The 22,492-nt window shown below is 44.7% G+C and overlaps 1 protein-coding gene across 1 annotated transcript in view; it reads right to left on the reverse strand.

The window, feature by feature from the left end:
- Nucleotides 1-22,492, reverse strand: part of LOC105570722 (Down syndrome cell adhesion molecule-like protein Dscam2) — a 144,744-nt gene that overhangs the window by 12,814 nt on the left and 109,438 nt on the right. The window contains exons 5-13 of the mRNA XM_012028159.1: nucleotides 21,975-22,121; nucleotides 21,755-21,872; nucleotides 12,710-12,871; nucleotides 12,240-12,523; nucleotides 8,447-8,591; nucleotides 6,292-6,443; nucleotides 5,541-5,813; nucleotides 3,527-3,826; nucleotides 350-469 (exon numbers count right to left, since the gene is read on the reverse strand). Of these exons, the coding sequence (XP_011883549.1) occupies nucleotides 350-469; nucleotides 3,527-3,826; nucleotides 5,541-5,813; nucleotides 6,292-6,443; nucleotides 8,447-8,591; nucleotides 12,240-12,523; nucleotides 12,710-12,871; nucleotides 21,755-21,872; nucleotides 21,975-22,121 (1,701 nt within the window). The remainder of the gene's footprint in view (nucleotides 1-349; nucleotides 470-3,526; nucleotides 3,827-5,540; nucleotides 5,814-6,291; nucleotides 6,444-8,446; nucleotides 8,592-12,239; nucleotides 12,524-12,709; nucleotides 12,872-21,754; nucleotides 21,873-21,974; nucleotides 22,122-22,492) is intronic.

Consider the following 22,492-nt stretch of genomic DNA (forward strand, 5'->3'; position numbering starts at 1 on the left):
TATATTTGACGCTAAATCGTAGCGTCAATGAAAAGGCCGCTTTAGAGTCCACCTCCCCGAAGATATACCCCTCTTTATTACTGGCTCGTTATTTTTCTCATCCAAATATTATTATGCAGCGCGTCTTACGTTTATGTCTACCTCCCCGAAGATACACTCCCCACCTTTTATTATTATCGACGTCCTATCGCGCTCTCCTAACTCTCTCGGAGAAGGAAGTGATTTTCGCGAGCAGTATGAAGTGAAAAAAAAGAAGTGGCGCGAAATAAAGTTTATCTACTTTACTAGATAAACGTCGCGCGAGAGACAATTGTGCACCAAAGTCGCTTTACTTGCGAAATTGTCTCACCGGTGGCCTTCTTCCACACGATCGTCGGCGTCGGGACGCCCTGCGCCTGGCAGTGCAGCGCGACATGGCGATTTCTCTCGACGCTCACGTCGCTCGGCTCGACGATCCATCTGGGCGGCACTGTAACGTCAGAGACAGCCGCTTTACACAGATCAGTCACGTGTATGCCCAGCTTAATTCAACTTATTACGTCTTGCTTTTACTGGTCGTTAGCGATTTAGAGACAGGTACGTTTTTTTATGACAGAGAGAAAGAGACAGGGAGAAAGAGATAGAGAGAAAGTCGTAAAAAAGCGCGACGCGAACGAGAGTTACGTGAGGCGCGTGTCGCTTCGACGCGCAACACGCGATTCTGCACGTCAAAGAGATCGAATCTCAAACGAACCGATAAAAGACGGCGCGATAGGGAAAGAGATGTGCCGAGGGATCGCCTCGTACACGTGAAACTACGCCTCTCGTTTGATCTTCTCCCCCTGGAATGCGCGCTCTTTACTCTCGCGCGATTTTTCGCATTCCCGAAATCTCCATGCCGGGAGCGCGGCGCGCTGTTGTTTCGCGGATGTTCACGGAGAAACTGATAAAGATACTGAGAGAAGACAGAGTGAGAATGAAGGTAAAGAGTATGCGGATGGGGGTAGAACTTGTGGAGAGTCAGGGGTCATGAATCGATGCGAGGCGTATTTCGCGGGTGTCAATTGATATACAATAAAGTCTCGTGTCATTCGCACGCCAGGCAGCAGCAGACAATTCACCTCTATGTTCAACACCGCAATAGGGTAACAAGGAAAATGACAAGGGCGGAGGCAATCGATCATCTATTATCTGCAACGTTAACTCACCTAGGAGCTACCAACAAGGACAACGAAACGAAGGCGTCTCTATGATAGCGCGCGACAATGGTACGTGTAACAGCCTCTCAGCTCGTAAGAAGGAGAGAGAGAGAGAGAGAGAGAGAAAAAAAAGAGAAAAAAAATCTGCAGGAACAGACGGATGCTTTGGTCGGCCGAAGTCCCGCGATTCCGGCGCGAGGATTTTTGCGTCGCGCATCGATTTGTCGGCAAAGTCATCAAAGTGGGGGTGGTTTCTTGTACGATCAGGTGTATTGTTTGGCAAGGTTCTACTTCTTACTGTGGTGATAAAAACGCTGCACAAGCGAGATACTGTGAGTGGGAGTTTCCAACGTTTTACAAGACGGCAAAGTATCGGCCACGCATCGATCGATGCGACAATATATAATATATATAGATAGATAGATAGATATATAGATATATATATGTATGTAACATATGCGAGTATACGAATATATATACTCGAGCCCAAACGGTGGCGTGTGAAACAAGTAGAACTCTCGGAGAGAGGTACGCAAAGGGCGGGAAGTGTTTGGGTGCGGACCTCGTGAGGGTGGCGAATAATAATAATAATAATAATAATAATAATAACGATACCAATAATAACAATATATATGTATATATAAGTACCCGCGTCTAACGACTAGTTCAATAAGGTACGAATTTAATTAATGATATACGTACTACTAGCCTACACTTTGTACTAGTCGCCTGGCTAGGCGGAGGATGCGGGATATTTTTACGAGTTTCAAGCGCACCCGCGTCCAGTAACGCGTTTGCAAATTTCAGATTCTGTCGGCCGCCGGCAAGCTTATCTCTTTGCTGTGTTTGCAGGATCACTTTACTTTCCTTTACTTTCATAGGCAAAAGAGCTTGCGGGCGTGATACGCGTGCGTTCGACATCCTCGTCCCGTTGCGACGAAAGAAATGGAAAAAGAGAAAGAGATACGGACGGACAGAGAGAAAGATAGAGAGAGAGAGAGAGAGAAAGAGAGAGAGAGAGAGTGAGAGAGAAAGAAAGAGAGAGGCAGAGAGAGAAAGAGAGAGAGAGAAAGTTTGGTGAGAAAGCATGCAGAAGTGAATAAAGGTTGCCTTCCAACGAGCCCAAAGGAGAGCCAGCGCAAAGGTCGGTGAAGATTGGTCGTGAGCGTAGTGGCACGTGCTCGCACTTGGGTGATCAAGATACTTCGATATATATTATTTAAGTATAATTCGATAAATACACAGACACACAAAGAGAGAGAGAGAGAGATATTTATATATGTATATATTTACACGTAAAATGTGCAGGCAATAGTGATCTACGACTACATAAAGAGATCATGCCGAATGAAGTGTTGATGCTCACATACACGCACGCACGCAGGCCAGAAAAAATCTTTTTTTTGTTTTCATTTTCATTTATTTGGTAGCTGCAGTTGTTGCTGTTGTTGTTGTAGTTGTAGTTAAAACGAGTAAAAAATAAGGAAAGGTGCAAACTGTTACCTTTATTATTCGGTCAAGTCAAGCAAACCTCGGGGGTCCACGAGATACCGACGCATTCCCAGAGAGCCAAAGCAACGCAAATGTAATACACACTGTGTCTGGGGTAAGAAGGAGTCTCGGGTGGATTTCCGGGAGGGACCTGATAGGTCGGGGACGAGGTGGAAGACACGGGGACAGGAGGCTGGGAGCGTAATGATCGTGATCTCGCCCAGGGGTGAACGTGCTGTCACTCGAAATCTCGATGGGTATCGTCTTTAAGCCGTGGAGCCAGTGTGGAGTACAGTCACTCTAAATGTCACATCCTGGCGAGAACACAGCTATGACGAACTATGGTGAAGCGGGAACCGAGTCAATAAGCGCGGTGATATGTCGATGGCGGTGGATGATGAAATGGCGGCTGAGACTGGAGAACGGGCCGAGGGAGTGATGAAATGCATATTCCGAGGACCGACGTTCGACCCCGACAAATCTCGAAATTTCATTACAAGCTGGCAGGTCGTTGAAAATTCATTTGACTTTTGATTCCTCGACATACCTGAGGTCAACTGTTCGAACGTACGAAAAGTTATTTAATTATTTTATACGCATTGCGTATACACGTATCTTGAGGTCACGACATTAAAATGAATGCTCGTAAGTAGCTAATGTTTGTAAAGGGCTTAGTGAACGAGTTTACAACGATCGAAATTCTTGTAAATTTGGAAAAGAAAAAGGTGGAGATCGGAGATTATTGGATTATCGAGATGTCGTGTACGTCTGAATTTAATTTAAATCGGGGTAAAACGATCGAGGGAAGGCGAGGCATTTAGGAGCTCTAGGACAAGGGTTGGCGATCATCTAGTTACCTTTTACCTGTAGCTTGGCCGTGTACCTGACCTCGGCGGCGGGGTTCGCGGCGACGCAGGTATAGTCGCCGGAGTGCTCGGCCGCGAGATTCGTAATACTGAGGAGGCTCGAGTAAGGATCCAGTTGGGAGACGTTTGCGACGGATGCCAGATTCGGCGGCAAGGGAAAGGGACTTTGGCCGTCTTTCAGCCAGGATATAGTTAGGGGTGGATCTCCCGCCGCGACCCCGCACACCGTCCGCGTCCGCATCCCCTCGGATAGTCCCTCTTGGAACGTAAATGGCTCAATAATAGGGGGTACTGGAAAAGGTCAAGAGAGAAGAGAGAACCATACGTGAGAGCAAGAAAAAGATGGCACCAAAAAACGCAAGAACCTTGTAATACCAGGTATACGTGTTCTTTTCATATATATATGCATAAATATATATATATAGATTTATACTGTGAGACTGTATGTGTATATATATATATATTTCTCTTTTTTTCAGTTCTTTTTGCTTCCGTTCCTTCCGCTTCATATTAACAGTGGTACGTCCATGTATATGTAGATATATATATATATAGAATATAATATGTATATATATGTAAAATATATGTACAATAGAGGCAGTATAGTAACGTAGCAATGTAGAGGAGAGAGAGGGTGGCCCCGCCGCGGACCTGCCCCTGACGCCCTCACACCTTATACACTTAAATTGGCATCGCACACTTGCGCGCAGCATCCGATCCCTTTCAACGTAAGAGCGAGGCTTCATCTTTTCGAAGCTATCCGCATCGCTCCCTTCGCGATACTCACTTCGTGATTTTATACTTTTGACAGGATAAAGTGGCTTTTTCGTAAAATTCTTCGTGTCTAGAAATCTCGAGCGCTGCGAAGCACTGCTCAAATTAAAGGAAAAAAAAGAACAGTGAAACGGAGACAATTGAAAACGTTGAAATGGGAAAGAGTAAACGCGCGGCGTCGCTCTCGAAAAGTTAAAGCGCAACTTCCTTCTGAGGACGTGTGGGAGAGGTAGAGGCGGGTATCGTGCATAAGGAAGAGTCACGCTAAGCGTGAGCAATCTTTAATTACAAGTCACCAAGTCTCTACGTTCCTTGGTGACGAGAAGTCGGCAAGGTCCCGTCGTGGATTGCTTGGAAGCGCATCGCCAACGTGTTAGCCTCGAACTTGGATCTTTGGGCTGATTATACCCGACGGACTTCGCGGGCTCGAACCCGCGTCCACGCGAACTAGCACGCAACAATAGCCGTTGACGATAACGACCAGCGCAATTTCCATGTGCAGCCTCCATTTTCGAGCCTGGCCGACATAGTTCGCACGCACGCAACGGGCACACACACGCACACGCAAAACTCGGGCGGTCAGGCGGTCGTCGGGCAAATTGTAGGGGGCCTAGAGGAGGATTACCATGAACCACAAGCCGCTGCGTGTGCGATACCTCTGCGGCCACGTTACGGGCCACGCACGAGTAGTTGCCGTTGTGATCTGGAGATAAACTTTCAATCATCAGTATGCTATTGTACTGGTCCATATTGGTGACAGTGACGCGTTCCGACGGCCCCATCGAGCGTCCATCCTTAAGCCACGTGATGGACAGCGGCAGATCGCCTCTAGTCACCGAGCACGTCAGGGTGGTGCGTTCGCCGAGATGCAGGTCGCGATCTGCCGTGAACGGGCTAATTTTGGGGGGAACTGGAATAATAACAACGAGACAGCTCGTGAGCGCACGTTAATGGTACATAGACGGCAATCGGTAACATGGCACGTGTCTCGGGCCTCCTTCCACGCAATCCTATAAAACTTATCTACCATCCCCTAGCCTCGCATGACCTCGTATTTGCTCTTCGTTTTTCGATTGATTACACGACGACAGTCTTTCCGACCGTCTGCCCGGCATCGTGGAATTACTCTTTCGCTTTGTCGCGGCGGTCTCATTGCCAGATCGTCGTCTTCGGTCGGAATCGTCCACCTGCGACAATTCGTTGTCATAGGAAACCAAAAATGAGACCTTACCGATCACCGCGACGTCTCCGGATCTCCTGGCGCTGTGGCCTTGCTTGTTCCTTGCCCAGCAGGTGTACACCCCGGCGTCACCCTTCTTCTGCACGCTGCTGATCATCAGGGTGCCGTCCGCGAGCACCTTCTGACGTAAATCGTCTGGTAATTCGCGATTCGCTCTCTCCCACTTGATCTCCTCGATCGGATACCCGGCCACCGGGCACTTCAAGCGGAGAGTCTCGCCGGCGACGGCGGTCACTTTCGGGATCAGGCGTATGTAGGGAAGTCCTAGATGGGAAATTTCGCGTATTTTCTCTCATTTCTCCCGTCAATTTGATGAATTTCGAGCTGACGGGAAACCACGGTAGGATCGGTAATCTAATAACTGGCTGGAAAACGTCGTTTTCGCGAAAACATCGCGATTTAACACAATTTTCGAGATATATTTTCATATAATGTACTTTTCTAGATACTAAAATTTAAATTTGCTGCACTCCCTCTTTAATTAATGTCGCGTAATAATTAAAAGCTGATAGTACCGGGTCCTAATTTCAGGAAAAGTACGATCATATCACACTTTATACGTAATGATGATTTATGGTCATAAATTAGTGATAAGTCATTAATCATTGATGCGACTACTCGATATCAAAAAGCGAGAGGCGAGCTGTACCTCTGTGGTCAGTTTTGGAGCGGGTGCACCGCGTGAAATTAATTATAATTTGTCTCACATTATACACGATGATAATTAGCGGAAGGTACGTACCGTAAACATTCAGTCGCGCAGCATGTGTCACCTTTCCCGCGCGATTTTCGGCAGTGCAGGAATATTCACCGCCATCCTCCACCATAACGTGGCTTATATTGACGTGGGATATAACGTCGCCGTGCACCGTCACGTATTGGCCGATGACGAACCTTGCGCAACAATCGACGAGCTTTTGATTTGAAAGGCAATTTACGGAGTAATTCGCCATGTTCGGCGAATTTGCGAAGGATAACTAAATATTTCGCGTGATATTGGCACGTTAAAAAAAAAGAATTTTTTTAACGCGTAATAGCAGTTACGGTATAATCATGTTTCGCTGTCGCAATAGCACCGCAGGCAATAGCATTGCAATGCTATGTAATAAAAGCGCGATAAAACTGAAGATGGCAAAATGATACCTGGACCTTTCACGAGAAGCGTTTCGCATTTCTATCTGTTATCGGGTCTGACGCGGGCTAGACAGCTCTCAAATCGGTGCAATCTCGTGAATCTCGGTGAGTGCGCGCGAATCCCCGGCGTTATCGTTGCGCGTTATCGTTTAGAATTTGTCACGTTCCATCTCGGTCGAACGAGAACGAAACTACGGCCGGCGGAAAGTGCGTCCGGTTGCGAGCGAAGGGGGACGCGAGTGATAAGGGGTAGAGAAAGCCGGCGATAAAACGGGGATACGGCGAGGTCCGCGAGATGGTGGATCTTTTACGCCTATCAGTCGTTATCCTATATGTGGTGGAGCTTGCGCATGTCACTCTTTCCGAGGAGGTATATGCCATCCGCGCGATAAATATTCTCGTTTCCATCCTGGATATTACACGCGGAATTGCCTGCACGCGTGTATATATGTATACATATATATGCGACCGCGAACGACACCGCCAGAAATTATAGTTCAATTACGATAGTGATACAAATGACGTTTAAGATGCCTCGTGCGATTTACGATCCGTTTGCTTTTTTATTTTAGGGACGTCGATTCCTTGCCCCTCCGAGTTCTGCTAACAACATTAATACCCAGATAGCGTGCATGTCTGAAAGATATCTTTGAGACGGCATTAAGCTGTCTTTTAGACATGTACAGTGATGGACAGAATGGTTGCAACACTTTAAAAAAATGAGTTTAAGAACGCGCATTTAGAATTTAAATGCACGTTTCTAAACTTATTTATTAAAAAACCCTTCTGTCCGTGACTGTACAGTGATGGACAGAACGGTTGCAACATTTGAAAAATGCGGTTAGGAATGCGCATTTAGAATTTATATGTACGTTTCTAAACTTATTTATTTAAAAATCCCTTACGTGCGTGACTGTACAGCAATGGACAGAATGCTTGCAACAATAAAAAAAAAGAGTTTAGAAATGCACATTTATAATTTAAATGCACGTTTTTAAACTCATTTATTAAAAATTCATTCTGTCCATGACTGTACAGTGATGGACAGAACGGTTGCAACATTTAAAAAATGCGGTTAAGAATGCGCATTTAGAATTTATATGCACGTTTCTAAACTTATTTATTAAAAATCCCTTCTGTCCATGACTGTACAGTGATGGACAGAATGCTTGCAACACTTTTTTTTATAAGTTTAAAACGTGCATTTAGATTCAGGGTTACGTTCCAAAACATTTTCTCTTTGGAAAATTTTACTATCTATTAGTTCCGATCTAGAAATACTATAGATCAGAACTTACTAGATCCACTCGAAAAGGTTTCAGAATGGCCAGCGGGTAAAATGCTCCTCGGAGAAGATTTTGAAAATTAATCCTGAATCAAAACGCACGTTCCTAAACTCATTAAAAACAAAAAGTGTTGCAACCATTTTGTTCATTACTGTACATGTGTCTGAAAGTTGTCTCGATATTTTTATGATGTCTTTTAGACATGCATTGCTATTTGGGTAGTAACGCGTCACATATAACTAAAAAAAAAAACGGAAAACATAATGAATTTGATATCATAGACGAGAAATATGTAACTCAATGCCAAAATTACATACAATTGACGTAAATATTTTTCCTTCCTCTCTTTCACATCCCTTGCTCTTTATGCGGGATCATTAGTTACGCCGGTGAATTACGAGATATCAACTTCCAATTGGCGAGCACGCGGAATAACAGTAAAAAGTAGGCTATTTCAGTGAATTGGGACGAGCTTACCTTCCATTAGTCGGTAAGGGAAAACCGTCCAACGCCCATGATACCTGAGGTGTAGGATTTCCTGCGGCAGAACATTTTAAGGACACGGCGGGTCCTGGCTGGAGAGTTTGCTCGATGAACGAGTACAGGAGCACGGGCGGCGCGTCTGAAACGTTAACGTGTAAGGCGAGCTTAATTACGCGAAGGGGAATAAATTTATGCCGCTAACCGTTACCGTTAATCAAAGTTGCTAGAACACGAAAATACCTGGGAGCGATCGTTTAGAGTAAAAGAAGAAAAGGGGGGGGGGGAACCATGTTTCCGCGATGCGGAATTAATGCAAATTCAATATCGTGGATAAACCAATTCCTCGCTTTTGTTACAAAGGTATTTATATCCGTATTTATATCCTGCAGCTCGAGCTCGGTACCTAAAAATCCAAGCTGGAAAATTTTATCCTCGTATATCTCTTCGTATTTCCGCTCTATGAAAATGTGGATTACTGATATAATCCCACGCGAGTACCGCGACCCGGCAATAAAACGCGAGTGCAGCGGGAGTTAAACGAAGGGTTACGAATGAGCCGTCGAAAGAAGAAAGTGCGCGATATCCTGATCCTGAAAGCCGCTACGCGCTACGCCCAACGCACATTCGCGATGGGATGCGAGGGACAATGGACTTGCCGTCGTGGAAGAGCGGATATCTCTCTTTTCTTCGTCGAATGTTATTCCGGATCAACATAAAGAGTACAGGACCGATACCGAGTATCGCTCTGGGGTCGTGTTGCTAGCACATTATTCCTGTTTTATTTGGTAAAATAAATGAAGCAAGTGAGAGGAGTATATCGAGGGTGGGCCTGGACAGTCCAGTGGGAAGAGTTGTCGCTTGGTAAGCGAAAGGTCCCAGGTTCGAATTCATAGTCCAGTCCTCGCCCGTTAATTTTTTCCCCCAAAAGTTAGTGTGCGGCGCGTCTTGGCGCCCGCCTTCCTAAAGATACACCCCTATTTATTATTATACGAAGTTCGCGGGAGAGTGGGAGAGAAGGAGATCCCTTGTGGATTTTCGCGAGAGAATACGAGCCCGGAATCGGCCGTGTCGATTTTTCCGCTCGCGCCCGTAATTAAAAGCGTCGATTCCGTCGTCATTAAAAAAAGTCTCGTTGTCGCGCTCTTTGGGAACGCGGGACGGAGATAGTTTCGTCGTTGAAATGAATGCCGGATTCCCGGTGCTTCTCGCGCTCGCGAATCCATGTGCAAATTGATGAATCCCTCAATTCCTCTCGGTGGATCATCAGCGCGCCCATCGTAGTCGCGTCGCCGCGCCGCGGCTCTTTCACTTCCGGTCGATGAGATGGAATTTTAAGCGACGGTGATGGCGATCGACGTTGGCATTACAATATCTTGGAGCAAGACGTTCGCCGCTCGTTTTACCGCTTTCACGGTGATTGTATGTCCCGCGAGTAATTGATATCCATCATCATTCCAACGTCTGTCCAAGCGTGTGAAATAATGATGAAAGTCAGTAAAAGTATCGATGCGCGATGTACTCGCGTTCGGTATAAAATTCTGGATTCTTTTATTGGAATGCGACCAGGATTCTATCGCGGTGAAGTAACTGAATTTATATCCTTATCATTTTCTGGCGTTCGACGCTGCCGCGACCATTTCCGATGGAACAATATAAAAACGGCAAATTAAAGCGCCCGGACGTCAGTCGAATCGGTAAAAACGCGCGCGCAGACGGTTCCGCTTGAAACACGAGGAATTCATTTTGAGTAATTTGGCAGTTCTGCTCGCTCGAGGAAATGACTTTTCTGCCGCCGCTTCTATTCTGCTGCGTACCATAGAATACGCGCATTTGCCCCGACGCTTGAAATTGCACCGGGCGGAACATTTTACGTATAGCGGCGATACACGATATTCGTTTCACATGTATTATTAGCACGAGAGGAGAGAGAGAGAGAGAGAAAGAGAGGGGCTTGGTAAAAATTAATTTTGACTCTCATTTCCGGGTGTTAAATCATTAATAATCGTCGACATCGCTTTTAGAACAGCAACGATGTTTTACGCAAATCACTCTCTTCCCCGTCCATCAATGGCAGGGCGATTGAGTCGATTAAGCTGATCGCGAGAACATCGGTAACCGGCCGGCCAATCGTACACGCGGCTACTGTGCCGAGTGGATTTCACGAGTGAGAGGCGCTTGGATTTCGCGAAATGCACCTTGCACAATTTGCCGGGCGCTCTCTTCGGCCGCGGAAATGACCCTTTTTTCCCCCCCATTTTTTTTTTACAGCCGCTCTGGTTCCGACCGAGCCGTAGCGCGCCGGGCCAGTTTTTCTCGTCCTCGTCGTCCTCACGTGCGGCGAAATTGCATCGGGCGATAGCCTCGTCCTGCTCGCTCGCGCAAGCCAGGGCGACGCGTCCTTGCCGTCGGCGTTCGCCCGCTCGAATTCTCTTTGACGTAAATTCCGTGCATTACTGACGCTGACGAGCGAGAGACACTAACTTCATTGTTGTTTCAAAGGCCTTTCCTCCCTGCCGGCCCGCCCTGCCCCGCCGCCAACGCTCCCCGAACAACTGGTCTAGATATACAGGGTGTGTCCGGTCACGGTGCGGCGCGTTAACTATGTATTAACGGCAAGTTCTTGAACGAATTTTTAATGGTCTGCGAATATTTCGCAAATACCATTCGCTCTTTCGTCGCCGGCGCTTTTTGAAATTTTCACCGTTGAATATTCCAGGCGCAAAACTCCGAATTAAATCCCCGCCTAGGCGCAATCCACTTGGGGCTAATTAAGTTCCGCCGATGGAGTTTAATTCGTGAAAAAAAGGAGACTCCTCGATACCCCGCGTTAAATATTACCGTAATTAGAGCTGCACAATTTTTACTGAACAAAAGGCGACTTTTAATTCATCGAGGAATCTATTATTAAGGTCGATATCGCGCCGAGAGATAGACGCTCCACGCGCAGAACGCATCGAGGCGCTACAAGAACGGCCCGAGAGGGTGGGAGCGCACAGCTGCAAAACGAGGTAAAAGCGCTGTAAAAGAAGATCCCTCTCCGCTTCAAAGTGGTGCCTTACCCTACGGCCAGCAGCTCGGCACGCGGCAGCGGCCGCCTCTTTGCCGAGTAATCGAGTTCTGTGTAATTTGATAGGTAGTATAACGCGGGCTGTCGATCGGTGCGCAGTGTCTTCTCCCTCACTGGGACACCTTTGACAGCACCTTTCGAGGATGACACGGGAGCGAAAGAGAGAGGCAGAAATGGAGTGAGAGGGTGAGATCGCACGGGTCAATATCCTGGCGCAAGGAGATCGTGCCACCGTACTAGATGTCTCCGTTATTATGTGGGACCTCTGGGGATGATGCTGCTGCACTCGCGATCGGAACGCTGTTATTAGTACTTTCCGCGTGAAACCGCGAAGCACGGGCGATCGTTGCGCTGAACCTTTAATAGTTAACGTATTTAATTGACGAAATGTCTCTCCCTCGTGCTCGAGTGGAACGTCGCTCTCTCACGTCCTCTCCTGTCTAAAGTTAAAGTGTCCTTATCCGCGTAACGTTATTTCTCGCCGAGACGAGCACGACGCTCCTCCACATTAGTTAAAGCGCTTAATATTTCAACGGAGCTCGGAGATTCGCTCGGGCATTCTACAAAAATTCTCCAGTCACTTCGTGTTTCATTATTTTCGAGCTCTTTCCCCATCAACACGGCCGTGCCTTTCGATATTCACGCTCGCGTGAATTTCCCATGATATTCCTGATGTGATCCGTAACAGGAAGACAGGTGCCGAGGAAAGTATTTACATACCGCCCAGTTGAAGTTCCGCCGATGCCTGAGCCGTATCGCCTTCCGACCTTCTCACAATACATTGATACATCCCGCGGTCCTCCCTTCCGATTCCGTTGAGCTTCAGTAATTCCGATTGCCTTCCTGTCCCTGGAAGTTGCCGGCCATCCTTGTACCATGTGATAAAGTGTGGTCCAGCCTGCGGATGCGTGCCAACCTCGCACCTGAACTCGGCATTGCCTCCAAGATGAACGCTGAGTAATGGAGGCGTCACTTCCACGTGAAGAGGCGCCGTCACGATTAATCTGGGATCGTAACAAAAGTACCGATTATTATTAAAATTTTAATTCACGGTAGCATCATAGAATGACGCGTGATGGCTTAGCGATCAAAGTAAGATGACGTAATTGAAATACGCGTACGTAGGAATAATAAATTGACTTTAGATGAAAAAGTGGATAATTTATTTGACGAATTTAAGTCTCTATTACCTGATCTCAGCGCTCGCTTCGCCACCAGGATTGGAAGCGGAGCAGCGATACACACCGCTGTCCTCTAACGTTACCGCCTCGATGGCCAGCACAGAACCAAGAAGTCTGGTTCTGGGCCCGGAGAGTACCAACATTGGCTCTGCTCCTGTTTGCGCGTACCACCTGTAAGCGAGAGCATCGAAAATAGGACGGTCCTAGGCTGTAATCGTAGTCAAAAGTTTTCGCGCACGTTTGACTTTCTTTCTGTACAGTGCGACCCTGTTTTTGCTCCGCGTACTTTTAGCGTAGACGGTACAGTGGTGGTGGACAAAATGGGTGCGACACTTTTTAAAAAATAAATTCAGAAACGTGCATTTAGATTCAGGGTTACGTTTCAAAATCCTCTTCCCCGAGAAACATTTCACTCGATGTCCATTTCGAGACCATTTTGAGCGTGTCCAACCTATTTCTCGAGTAAAATTTTCCTCGGAGAAAATGTTTCGGTACGTAAACCTGAATCTAAATGCGCGTTCTTAAACTCTTTAAAAAAAGTGTCGCAACTATTCTGTCCATTGCTGTACACATTACGCAAGTAACGCAGCTCTGATTAGATTACTTCTAACGAAGAATGTCGATAAAACAGGCAGCTTTAGGATTCCCTTAATACACATTTTTACTACGTTTTTTTTAAGAATTCACGAGTTTTGCTTGTATGGGATAATAATTTTCAAAAGGCACCTACATTATACGTGGATAATTATGAATAAAATGAGAAATATATAGACACTAAATTTAAAATAAAAGGAAATAGTCGAAGAAAAAATTTTCTCATTTTGTTAAATAAAAATTATGAATTAGCGTTTGCAGGGATCGTAAGGCAAATGTACGAAATGGAGACAGATACGAAAGACTGATGCCTCAGATGCCGCTTATATTACAACACGATTTCTATTGTCGTATTCATCGATCGCGCATATAATATTCTATCGCGTTCGCTTGTAACGTCCGCCAAGTTCGTCGCATAATCGATTTCCAGCGGAGTCGTTGCAACGCGATGGGTTCAAGTGTTCGATGACAGCGTCGATAGACTGACACAATCTCCAAATAGTCTGCCTTGCTCTCCCTCTCTCGTTCTCTGTCACTTTGCCAGTGCCCCTCTTCTGTCTCTCGCACTCTACCTCGTTGACGAATAATTTTTCATCGAAAAGCAAAGCAGTTGGCGCGACAAAGAGGCGGTAAGAGGGGCACGAAGGGGGAGAGTGGTTCAATTTCGTTGGCTTTTCGGATACGTCGACCTAGAAACGACATCCAGCAGCGTTTATCCCCAGGATCCTCTCTCTATGGAGTCCCTGACAGTTCCCGATCGGACCGCACGTTCGGACTTTGACTCGTTCGGGAACATAAGGAGCTTCCTCCCGTCTTCCACATTCATATAATCCATCAAAGAATTCCGTTTAATTCAGTTTTAGAGATTTAACCCTCAAAACGAACTCGTGGGCCTTTGGTGCCTTAGCGATTTCAATTACTAAAGATTTCTCAAAAAACCCGCACAAGTTTGTAGGCGATTTTCTGTGAATAAAAATTAGTGATAGGGATACTTCAAAGCCAGAAGCTTGTTGGTATCAATCAGGTTTCGTTTATATGCGGAGCGACTGAAATCGGTAGCGGGCACGAAAGGTCCATAAGTTAGGTTTTCACTGACCGAAAGTAGAGTTTTGAAAAATTTGAAAAGTTGCAATGTTTCTAAATATTTTAAATTACAGAGAAATGTGTGCCTGACATATTAACTATTTGTATAATATAAACTAACACTCGAGGTGAGAAAAGTAACAATAAAAATTAATATAAAGAAGATCAGTGACGTGATAATGTTTTTCAAAGAAACTCAATTTGCGAGTTTTGTCTTTGGACACGAGGCGTTTCAGATTTAAATAGATACATATACTTTCTTCACGAGTATATCCTTAGGAACTATTTGTGATGTTTTATTAAAATTTTAATGCGACAGTAACGTTCGACGGTAAAATGAAAGTGCGATTTGAATGTCCACATAAAAAATTTAGTTGCAAAGTCGGGCCGATCGAACTTGGATCGCCGAGTCGTTAGAAGACGGAGGAGTTCGAAAGCACGGTAAGGCGTGTCGTAAAAGTACTTAAAAGTTGCGCGTGTCCATGGAATTCAATAAATTCCTCGGAGCTCCGAGGGAAGATCTTATCCGTGCGATTTGTCCGGGCGCTCTCGAATCGATCGGCCGCGCGCGGCCGTTACTCGCGCGATATATCGAGCGCTGCGATGTATCGGCGTCGCATAAATCTCGCGACAAATTTACGGCGCGCGCCTCTCGTATATGCGCGCATATAAATTCGCATAATGTATTCCTCGCGGGGCGAAGCGAGGCGGATGGAAGCGGGGCCCGAGTGCGGGTCTTAATAACGCGGTAGTATTTCACGAGCGGAATCGCCGCCGCGCGATACACGCGTTTCGGTCCCGCGAGACAATCGACCGCCCGTCGACGGGGTAGACGACTCGAAGCGTATTACGTGAATGTATTTTTCATAGAAGAGCTACGGCCCGGCCCGGCCATGTCGCGATATTGCCAATAAATTTTCATTCCGCCGAGCATTTTGCCGGGCTTTCCGCGGCTTCGGAGGAAAAGAAAAGAGCGAACACGGAGAGGAAAGTGTCTCTCATTTCGTACTATCCGGAATGCAGATTGCTTTAACCCGCCACGTTTCTCTTGAAAAGGGCTCTCTCCGCAGTTACGGGGTTCTTTTTATTAAACTTCTGATAAGACTCAAAGATTTCGAAATACGTTGGGAAAGTGGCTCATGTAACTTCTTTATCGTCCTTCGTTTATTCCTTGAGAGAAATAGGAGGGAATGTTTCTTTAATAGGGGACAGACGCGTCGCGGACGAAGTCACGGTACACGTCATGGGAGCCATCGTGAGCGTCCACTTTTTTTGACATTTATCAGCCACTTATTGTAGTTTGTAGACATGTTGGCGTTAGATATTATTTGGCACGTGTCCACCAATTGCAGAAAATGAGAAGGAAAGCCAAAACTAGGTTGTAATAAAAAAATGTTACATTTGCCAGTAGGTTGGGCTAATACGGTGATTTTTAAAATTCAATATCTCGATAACTATTCGTCCAAGCGCAAAATAGTACAGGACTTTTCTGTTTGTCTTAGTCCCCTCTACCTTCCCATGACCGGTGGTCAATATATTGCGTAGCACCCTGTATAAAGACACTTTTGCCCGTTTTGCTTAATGAAAACTGAATGCTTTCTTTTATTTCTTTACTCTATGCAAATTCTTACTACTCTCAGAACCGAAAGTTACGATGAAATCACGTGTCGGATATAGCGATTTGCCGCGTGCGTTAGAAACGCAGGCAAATAAAAGACTGTTTGTCAAATTCTCCGTGGCACTTTCTGCAAAGTGGCAAAAGATAAAGTACGGCGCTCGATTGTAGTCGTAGCGGAAAAGCGGGAAAACTTGGTCGGAAAACGCCAAGAGTCGCGAGCCGACAAGAATATATATATATCTCTCTCCCCCCTCTCTCTCTCTCTCTCTCTCTCTCTCTCTCTCTCTCTCTCTCTCTCTCTCTCTCTCATCTCGAGGCGACATGGAGAGCTTCCGATTGTGCCACCCTCTCGCGAGGCTTCACGATCGAGTGCTCCCACTTTTTCCCGATCAAAATCGCGTTCTCTCTCCTCTCCTCCCTCTCCTGTCCCATCTCGTTCGAGCACTTTGGTGCTCGTCTCTGCCCTTTTTCCTCCTCCATTTCTCGCCGAGCATCATCAGTCCTTTTCCCCTCGAATCTCATTCGTTCCGCAGGAAAAGGAAGGTGGATTAAAGGAAAGGATTGACGTCCTCGTATGTATGCCGTCCTCCTTTCCTGCCCGTCTACAAAGAAGATGCAAAATGCCTCAAAGCAGCGTCGCGTCATTGAAACGATAGGCTCGCGCACGTTTGCTCGTCCCTCGAGTGTCGATTTTCGGCGTACAAAGGCACTCGCGTTCCGTCTTTATGTCACCCGGTACGAGACGTTCGAGAGACGATCTCCGGTAAGTGGACGGCGGAGTGGCCCTTTTTCCTTTCTTTCTCTCTGCAGCAATAGTAGCGGCAACGAATAAATCCATTCTCAGTGCGCGCGGGTAACGAGGGGCGATCTCTCGCTTCGCTTTTCCGCGAGATTACTTTGTAATGGGAAAAGCTGCGGGAGAACGCGCGAGGTACCGTTTCTCTCCTGCTACGCGCCGGTTATATGAGACTCTCTACGACGGTGGACATTATTTAAAACGACACAGTGATTCCGTATAGCATTATAGCGGTATAATACACGACACGTTTCCTGCTTCTATCTTTTGTTTAATATATTTCTTATAAAAGTACGGATAATATTTCTTATTATTGCGTACAAACGCTTGCAATATTGCGAATCAAGAGCTAATAATATTTTACAAAAAGAGGACAATTATTTCACGTCATTGACATTTTTCAAAATTTTTTAAATGTCGAATCAGGAATGTACTGCTATTTTATATAATTCTGCGTTTTTTTACGTATCTTTAAGAGAAAACTAACTTTTTATCTTCATATTTCACTAGTAATTATACTCAGTATATATTTTACTACAATAGTAAAATGTATGGTAAAATTTCAAAAAACTCTCATAAAGTCTGCAAAATGCCATGTTGTCTCACGATTTTCAGAATACATTTTAAGGGGATGCTGGAATGATTCTGCACTTCTTGCACCTTTTGCTCCTGTCGATTCATGAAAACATTTGTGAATTATACAAATTATGTGGCTTTTGTGTACAGACCGACAGTGTTCCACTAGTCGGACTAAATCAAAGGACAGCATGGTATCATTGAAAATTAAGTTTAGAAGCCTAACAAAAAAATCTATTCACTCGAATAAGTTATAGGTTATCTTGCCGAAAGTGCAATCGGTTATAATCGCCCCGAACACTCGAATCATCTTGATCTTTGATGAATCCTAATAAAACTCTGTACTGGAATGTCTAGGCAAATGGGAGATTTTCTAGTTTATATAAGTCTCACTCTGTCCGCTTATAAAATAAGATAGAAAAGCGTTGACCAATCAAATTGCTAGAAAGAGGCAGAAATGGTACCGTCTGTCTGTCTTACTCTGTCCGTTTTCTTAACGCTCATACTAGGTGTATAATGAACTATATAGTTCATTAATAAATTCCGAAGCGTTTGATTAGAATAACGCCATTATAATAGTAGGCTGCGTCGCGACATTGGAGTGCCGAAAGTGTGTCGTGCGCGATCTCGATTCACCGCGCGTGCACGGGACGACTGCGTAATTAGCCTTCCGGGAGTCATTCGGCGCGCGCGGAAACGTGCGACCGACGGAGCGCGTCCGACGATCCGGTCTATCGCGCTAATTAGCGATCGTAATTAGTTATAATTTTCCGCTCGATTCACGATCCGCGCGAGTGAGCGAATGGATGACGGAGGCGGCGTTCTTCGATGGCGCGTGGAACCAATATATCGACGTCGAGGATCATCTAACGGCGACTGGGATACAACGAACGGCTGGTGAGCGCGTTCCTTTGGTTATTCACATGAATAATGAACTGTAATCGAGCATTCAGCATCCCTCACAAAAATGTAACAGCAATGTAACAAAAAAAAAAATGAAACGAACAAAACACTGAACAATTACTAGAGTTCAGTAATTAAATTATTAGAAATTACTGATGTACAGTGATTTTTTAGTAATTATTTCCCTTACATTTCTATAAGGGTTCTGTTGCTGAAAATACAAGTAATTGTCGATTATTTGTCAATCTTAAAACAGCTTTTTGTTGGGACAGTAAATTCACATACTTTAAATCTATATGTATAAGAAATATGTGAAAATTGCTTGCAAGATTTTCAGATGCCTCGAAATTTATTTTTTTTAACTGACTCAAATAGTCGTGCCTTACCCTACATACTTATTTTAAAAGTAAATGTAAGTATTTTGGAGGGGAATAGAAGCGACTAATTCTATGTGACTTGTATTATTTTCAAAATTTTCAAATAAATAAGAGAAATGAAAATATGAAAGAGCTCTAATAATTTTTGTGAGTCTTCGAAACTTTCCTATTCTCATAGCTTATAGTTTTTCCTGTAAATCGCATATTTTTGAATTTTAATAATAAGCCACTGTATAAAAGTTACTCATTTTTATGCAAAGGTGAAAAGATTTTAAAGTTCCCTTTGTTTGTATTTTATATTTAATCAACATAACTTTTTTAAATATATCCAGAATTCTTGGAAGTTTTTCTTCTTGTGCAGAGAGAGAGAGAAAAAGAAAGTGAGTGAGTGGAGAGACGAGAGGGAGGAGTGAATTCTATTAATTATATAAAATTGTAGGAAATGGATCACTAGCTTTATTTATAATATATAGGTGAAGCAAGTGTCTCGGAAAACTGATCTGAAAAGCGTTTCATATAAATAGAGTGAGCAAATTGCGCGCATCAATTTTTAATTTATTTCACGATTTAACTGTGTCTTACATTCAATCGATATCACGTCCGATTGCAAAGTTATAATGGTGGCATTTTGATGAATGTTGTGGTCGCGATATTTTGCGAGGTAGACGATAAAATACACAGTCCGTTTCGATGCGTTGACAGTGATAATTTTCGCAATCCGTAATTTCCCAATTGTATGTATATTATTCAATATAACCGTGTCTATAGAATATTTATATGAAAAATATTTTAATTGAAAGATTGTTGTTTACAGTGATGTAATCTTAACATTAGTAGTAAAATCTTTATGACAAAACAGGCAGCATTAACAAATTCACCGCCAATCGTATTTTCATCTGATTTTCCAGTTACGCCAATTCAATTATTTCATGATAAAAGGAATTATTATTATTTATTTACTAATATTTACAATATTTAATATACTTAATGTATGTATATTGCTTTACACCAAAATATGATGTGCGACGTATTTATTCACTGTCATTCTATCATCAGTGATCGACAAGGCGTGAACGGAAGACTCAATGCCGATTACCAGCGACCGCCGTGACAGTGAGCACGTATTAATTATAGCTTTAAAAGTATTAAAAACAAGTTTTATTTGCAATACTATTGAAAATTGTAATTCGAAATTTAGATTTGTATTGAATGCGTGCAATCTCAATCTGACAAGTATCCAAATTTATTTTCCTATAATTTTACTGTAAACCTTAGAGAAAGAAAGAGGGGAGGGGGATGAAGGGAGAAACAGAGTGATTTTTCACTGCGTACAAAGAGCATCCCCCGACGATCGGTTAGGATTGCTTTTTGGGTCTTATTCTGTAGAAATGTGCTTTGTAACGCCGTATCCATCTCAAACTACGTAGCTGTGGAACAGGATAGAAGGAGCGAAGAGCGAAAAGAAGAAACGGAGCTTAATCTTACGGAATAGACAATAGACCCCCGAGGCTTCTAAAGCGAGAGCTTTCGGATATCCGGCGCATTTTGTTTCGCGGGCACGCGGTGTCGCAGTGACGGAACCAAGAGAACGGAACGTTGGCGATCGCGTCGTGGGTCGCGATCTCGAATTGCGACTGGGGGGACCGAGGCCGCCCGCCGGTTGGTCGGCCGACGGTGCACAGACACGATCAGCTGATCGTGCGGCACGTGTTCGCGGCGCCTAACTGACCTAGCCCTACGCGCGAGTTCCCGGGAGCGTTTACGCGCGTAGTACTACGCTGAAACCGTGAATGGATATCGCAGACATGTTTTTCTGAGGCGCCTATGACTCAACGAGAAATACTGGTCGATATGCGGGGACAAGAGCGCGGGTATCACTTCGCGCGACTATCTCGCACGCGTCTGCGCTCGCAATGAGCGATTGTACGCATGGTTTACGATTTGCTTGCAACACAGAAGGGTTGTTCGCGTCGCATGTCGCAATATGCTCCTGTTCGCCTCAACGACCGATGTCGTCACTGAGATCATAAATAAAATGTCGGTACTAGTCGTTGGGGCGAATAGGAGCATACCGGGGCACGCGACGCGACAAATCTAGAGCAGTGATGGTCGGCTGGCGACCCGCGGGCCAAATTCGGCCAGGGGGTGGATCCTTGAATTCACTCGCGTGATAAACGTAATGCGCAAATTCTGCTCTTACGAAAAAGTTGTAAGTCGATTGGAAGCCACGCGAACAGCCAATCGACTTGCAAGTTATCTGTAGGAATAGAATTTTCGTACGCGTTTTTCTTTCGAGTGAATTCAAGAATCGAGCACCAGCTGTTTTTCCGGGCCGCCATTAATTTCAATTTATATACCATATTTTTACGTAACCCTTTGAAACACGATGCATCAAACTTAATCTACTGTCTTTTGAATGTTGAAAAAATATTTCTTAAAAATTTTATACCTAAGTGGTCTTTTGAATCGGTGATTTCTAATCTGTGGTAAAAAATTTTGCATTTTCAATGCTCTGTGTCGGATCTGCCATTTTGAATTAAAAAAATCTACCAAAGTTGACTCTGCATTCATAGTCGGCGTTCTCAAAATACTAATATGGCATAAAGGCACATAACGAAGTGGTTGTAAGCAAATTACCTTCACTTCTTCTATTTTTGCTGACTTCTGCGGCGCAAATCCCCGCGCGGCATAAATGCCGGAGTTACCCTAAATGCAATATAATGGCTCCGGCTTTTTTTATTCTGTCTCTCAGTTCATCTTAATTTCACCATCACCGATATAGAGAATAGAGAGAACGTTAATTTTTGTCGTACGTTTGACGCGTCTGGATTGGAAAAGAATTATCGGAAAGTCGATATAAAGAATCTCTCTTAACATCTTCTTGACATCTCCCTCGATTAAAAGATTTTTTATTCTTATACGCGGTAGGAAAAGAAAAGAAGAAGAAACGATACCTTCTTTGTCGAAAAATGTTTTCAATTGTCTTTTAAAGTACATATCTAAAAGACGACGAGAAATCGAAGAATTATGACACGAAAGCGGTAACGGACAGTGTTCTCGCTCTTGAGATCGCGGATAGTGTTGGAGGGTTTTTCGCAAAAACTTACCGATATTCGGGCGAAGGGCAGGCCTGCGCCACGCAGACTAACGACGTCGATTCGTCCTGGGCGACGTGAACGACACCGGAGTTTTCGAGTATCACGGGAGGCATTACGCCTCTGTGATCTGTGAAGCAGAATGCAGAAAACTCGGCGCGTCACAAACAGCGGTTTCCGGCGCGGTGCACGGCAGTTTCCTTCGAAACTTATCGGCGTTACCGAGACTCACCTGCTATCCTAATGTTGGCCATAGAACTAACGACCACTTGTCTCGTGAGACGGTGCATCGTGCGGCATCTGTAGCCGTTCAGCTGGTCGCTGAACTCGAGGCTGTGCACCAGAAGCTCTCCCGTGGGAAGCAGGTGGAACTTGCCATCTATAAAATAGCGATCGAGAGCGTCATGAAATGTCAAACGTATCGAAAGACGTCGTCCGGTACACAAGACGTCCCAGAAAACCTGTATAATACTAAAGTATCTCTGCTTTCGACCTTCTTACAGATCTCTGCATTTAATCTTGAAAGTTTGAAAAGACAATGTAGTCTGCTGTCCAGTTTTTGCCGGTAGAAGTAGATATCGCGAGCATTTATCCGACTGCTGGGGAGATTATTTTCAGAATAGTTTATATATGAATTTCATTATGAACATTTCTCTGTCCTTTTTCATCTTGTATTATAATGCGTATGTAAATATCTCGGGATATTTGCTCTCCGCGATCGATCGCAAAATTCGTGGGCCCGAAACAACA

Source organism: Vollenhovia emeryi, unplaced genomic scaffold (genome assembly GCF_000949405.1).
Source record: "Vollenhovia emeryi isolate VEMERY1.0 unplaced genomic scaffold, V.emery_V1.0 DF939120.1, whole genome shotgun sequence".
Classification (NCBI taxonomy): Eukaryota; Metazoa; Arthropoda; class Insecta; order Hymenoptera; family Formicidae; genus Vollenhovia; species Vollenhovia emeryi.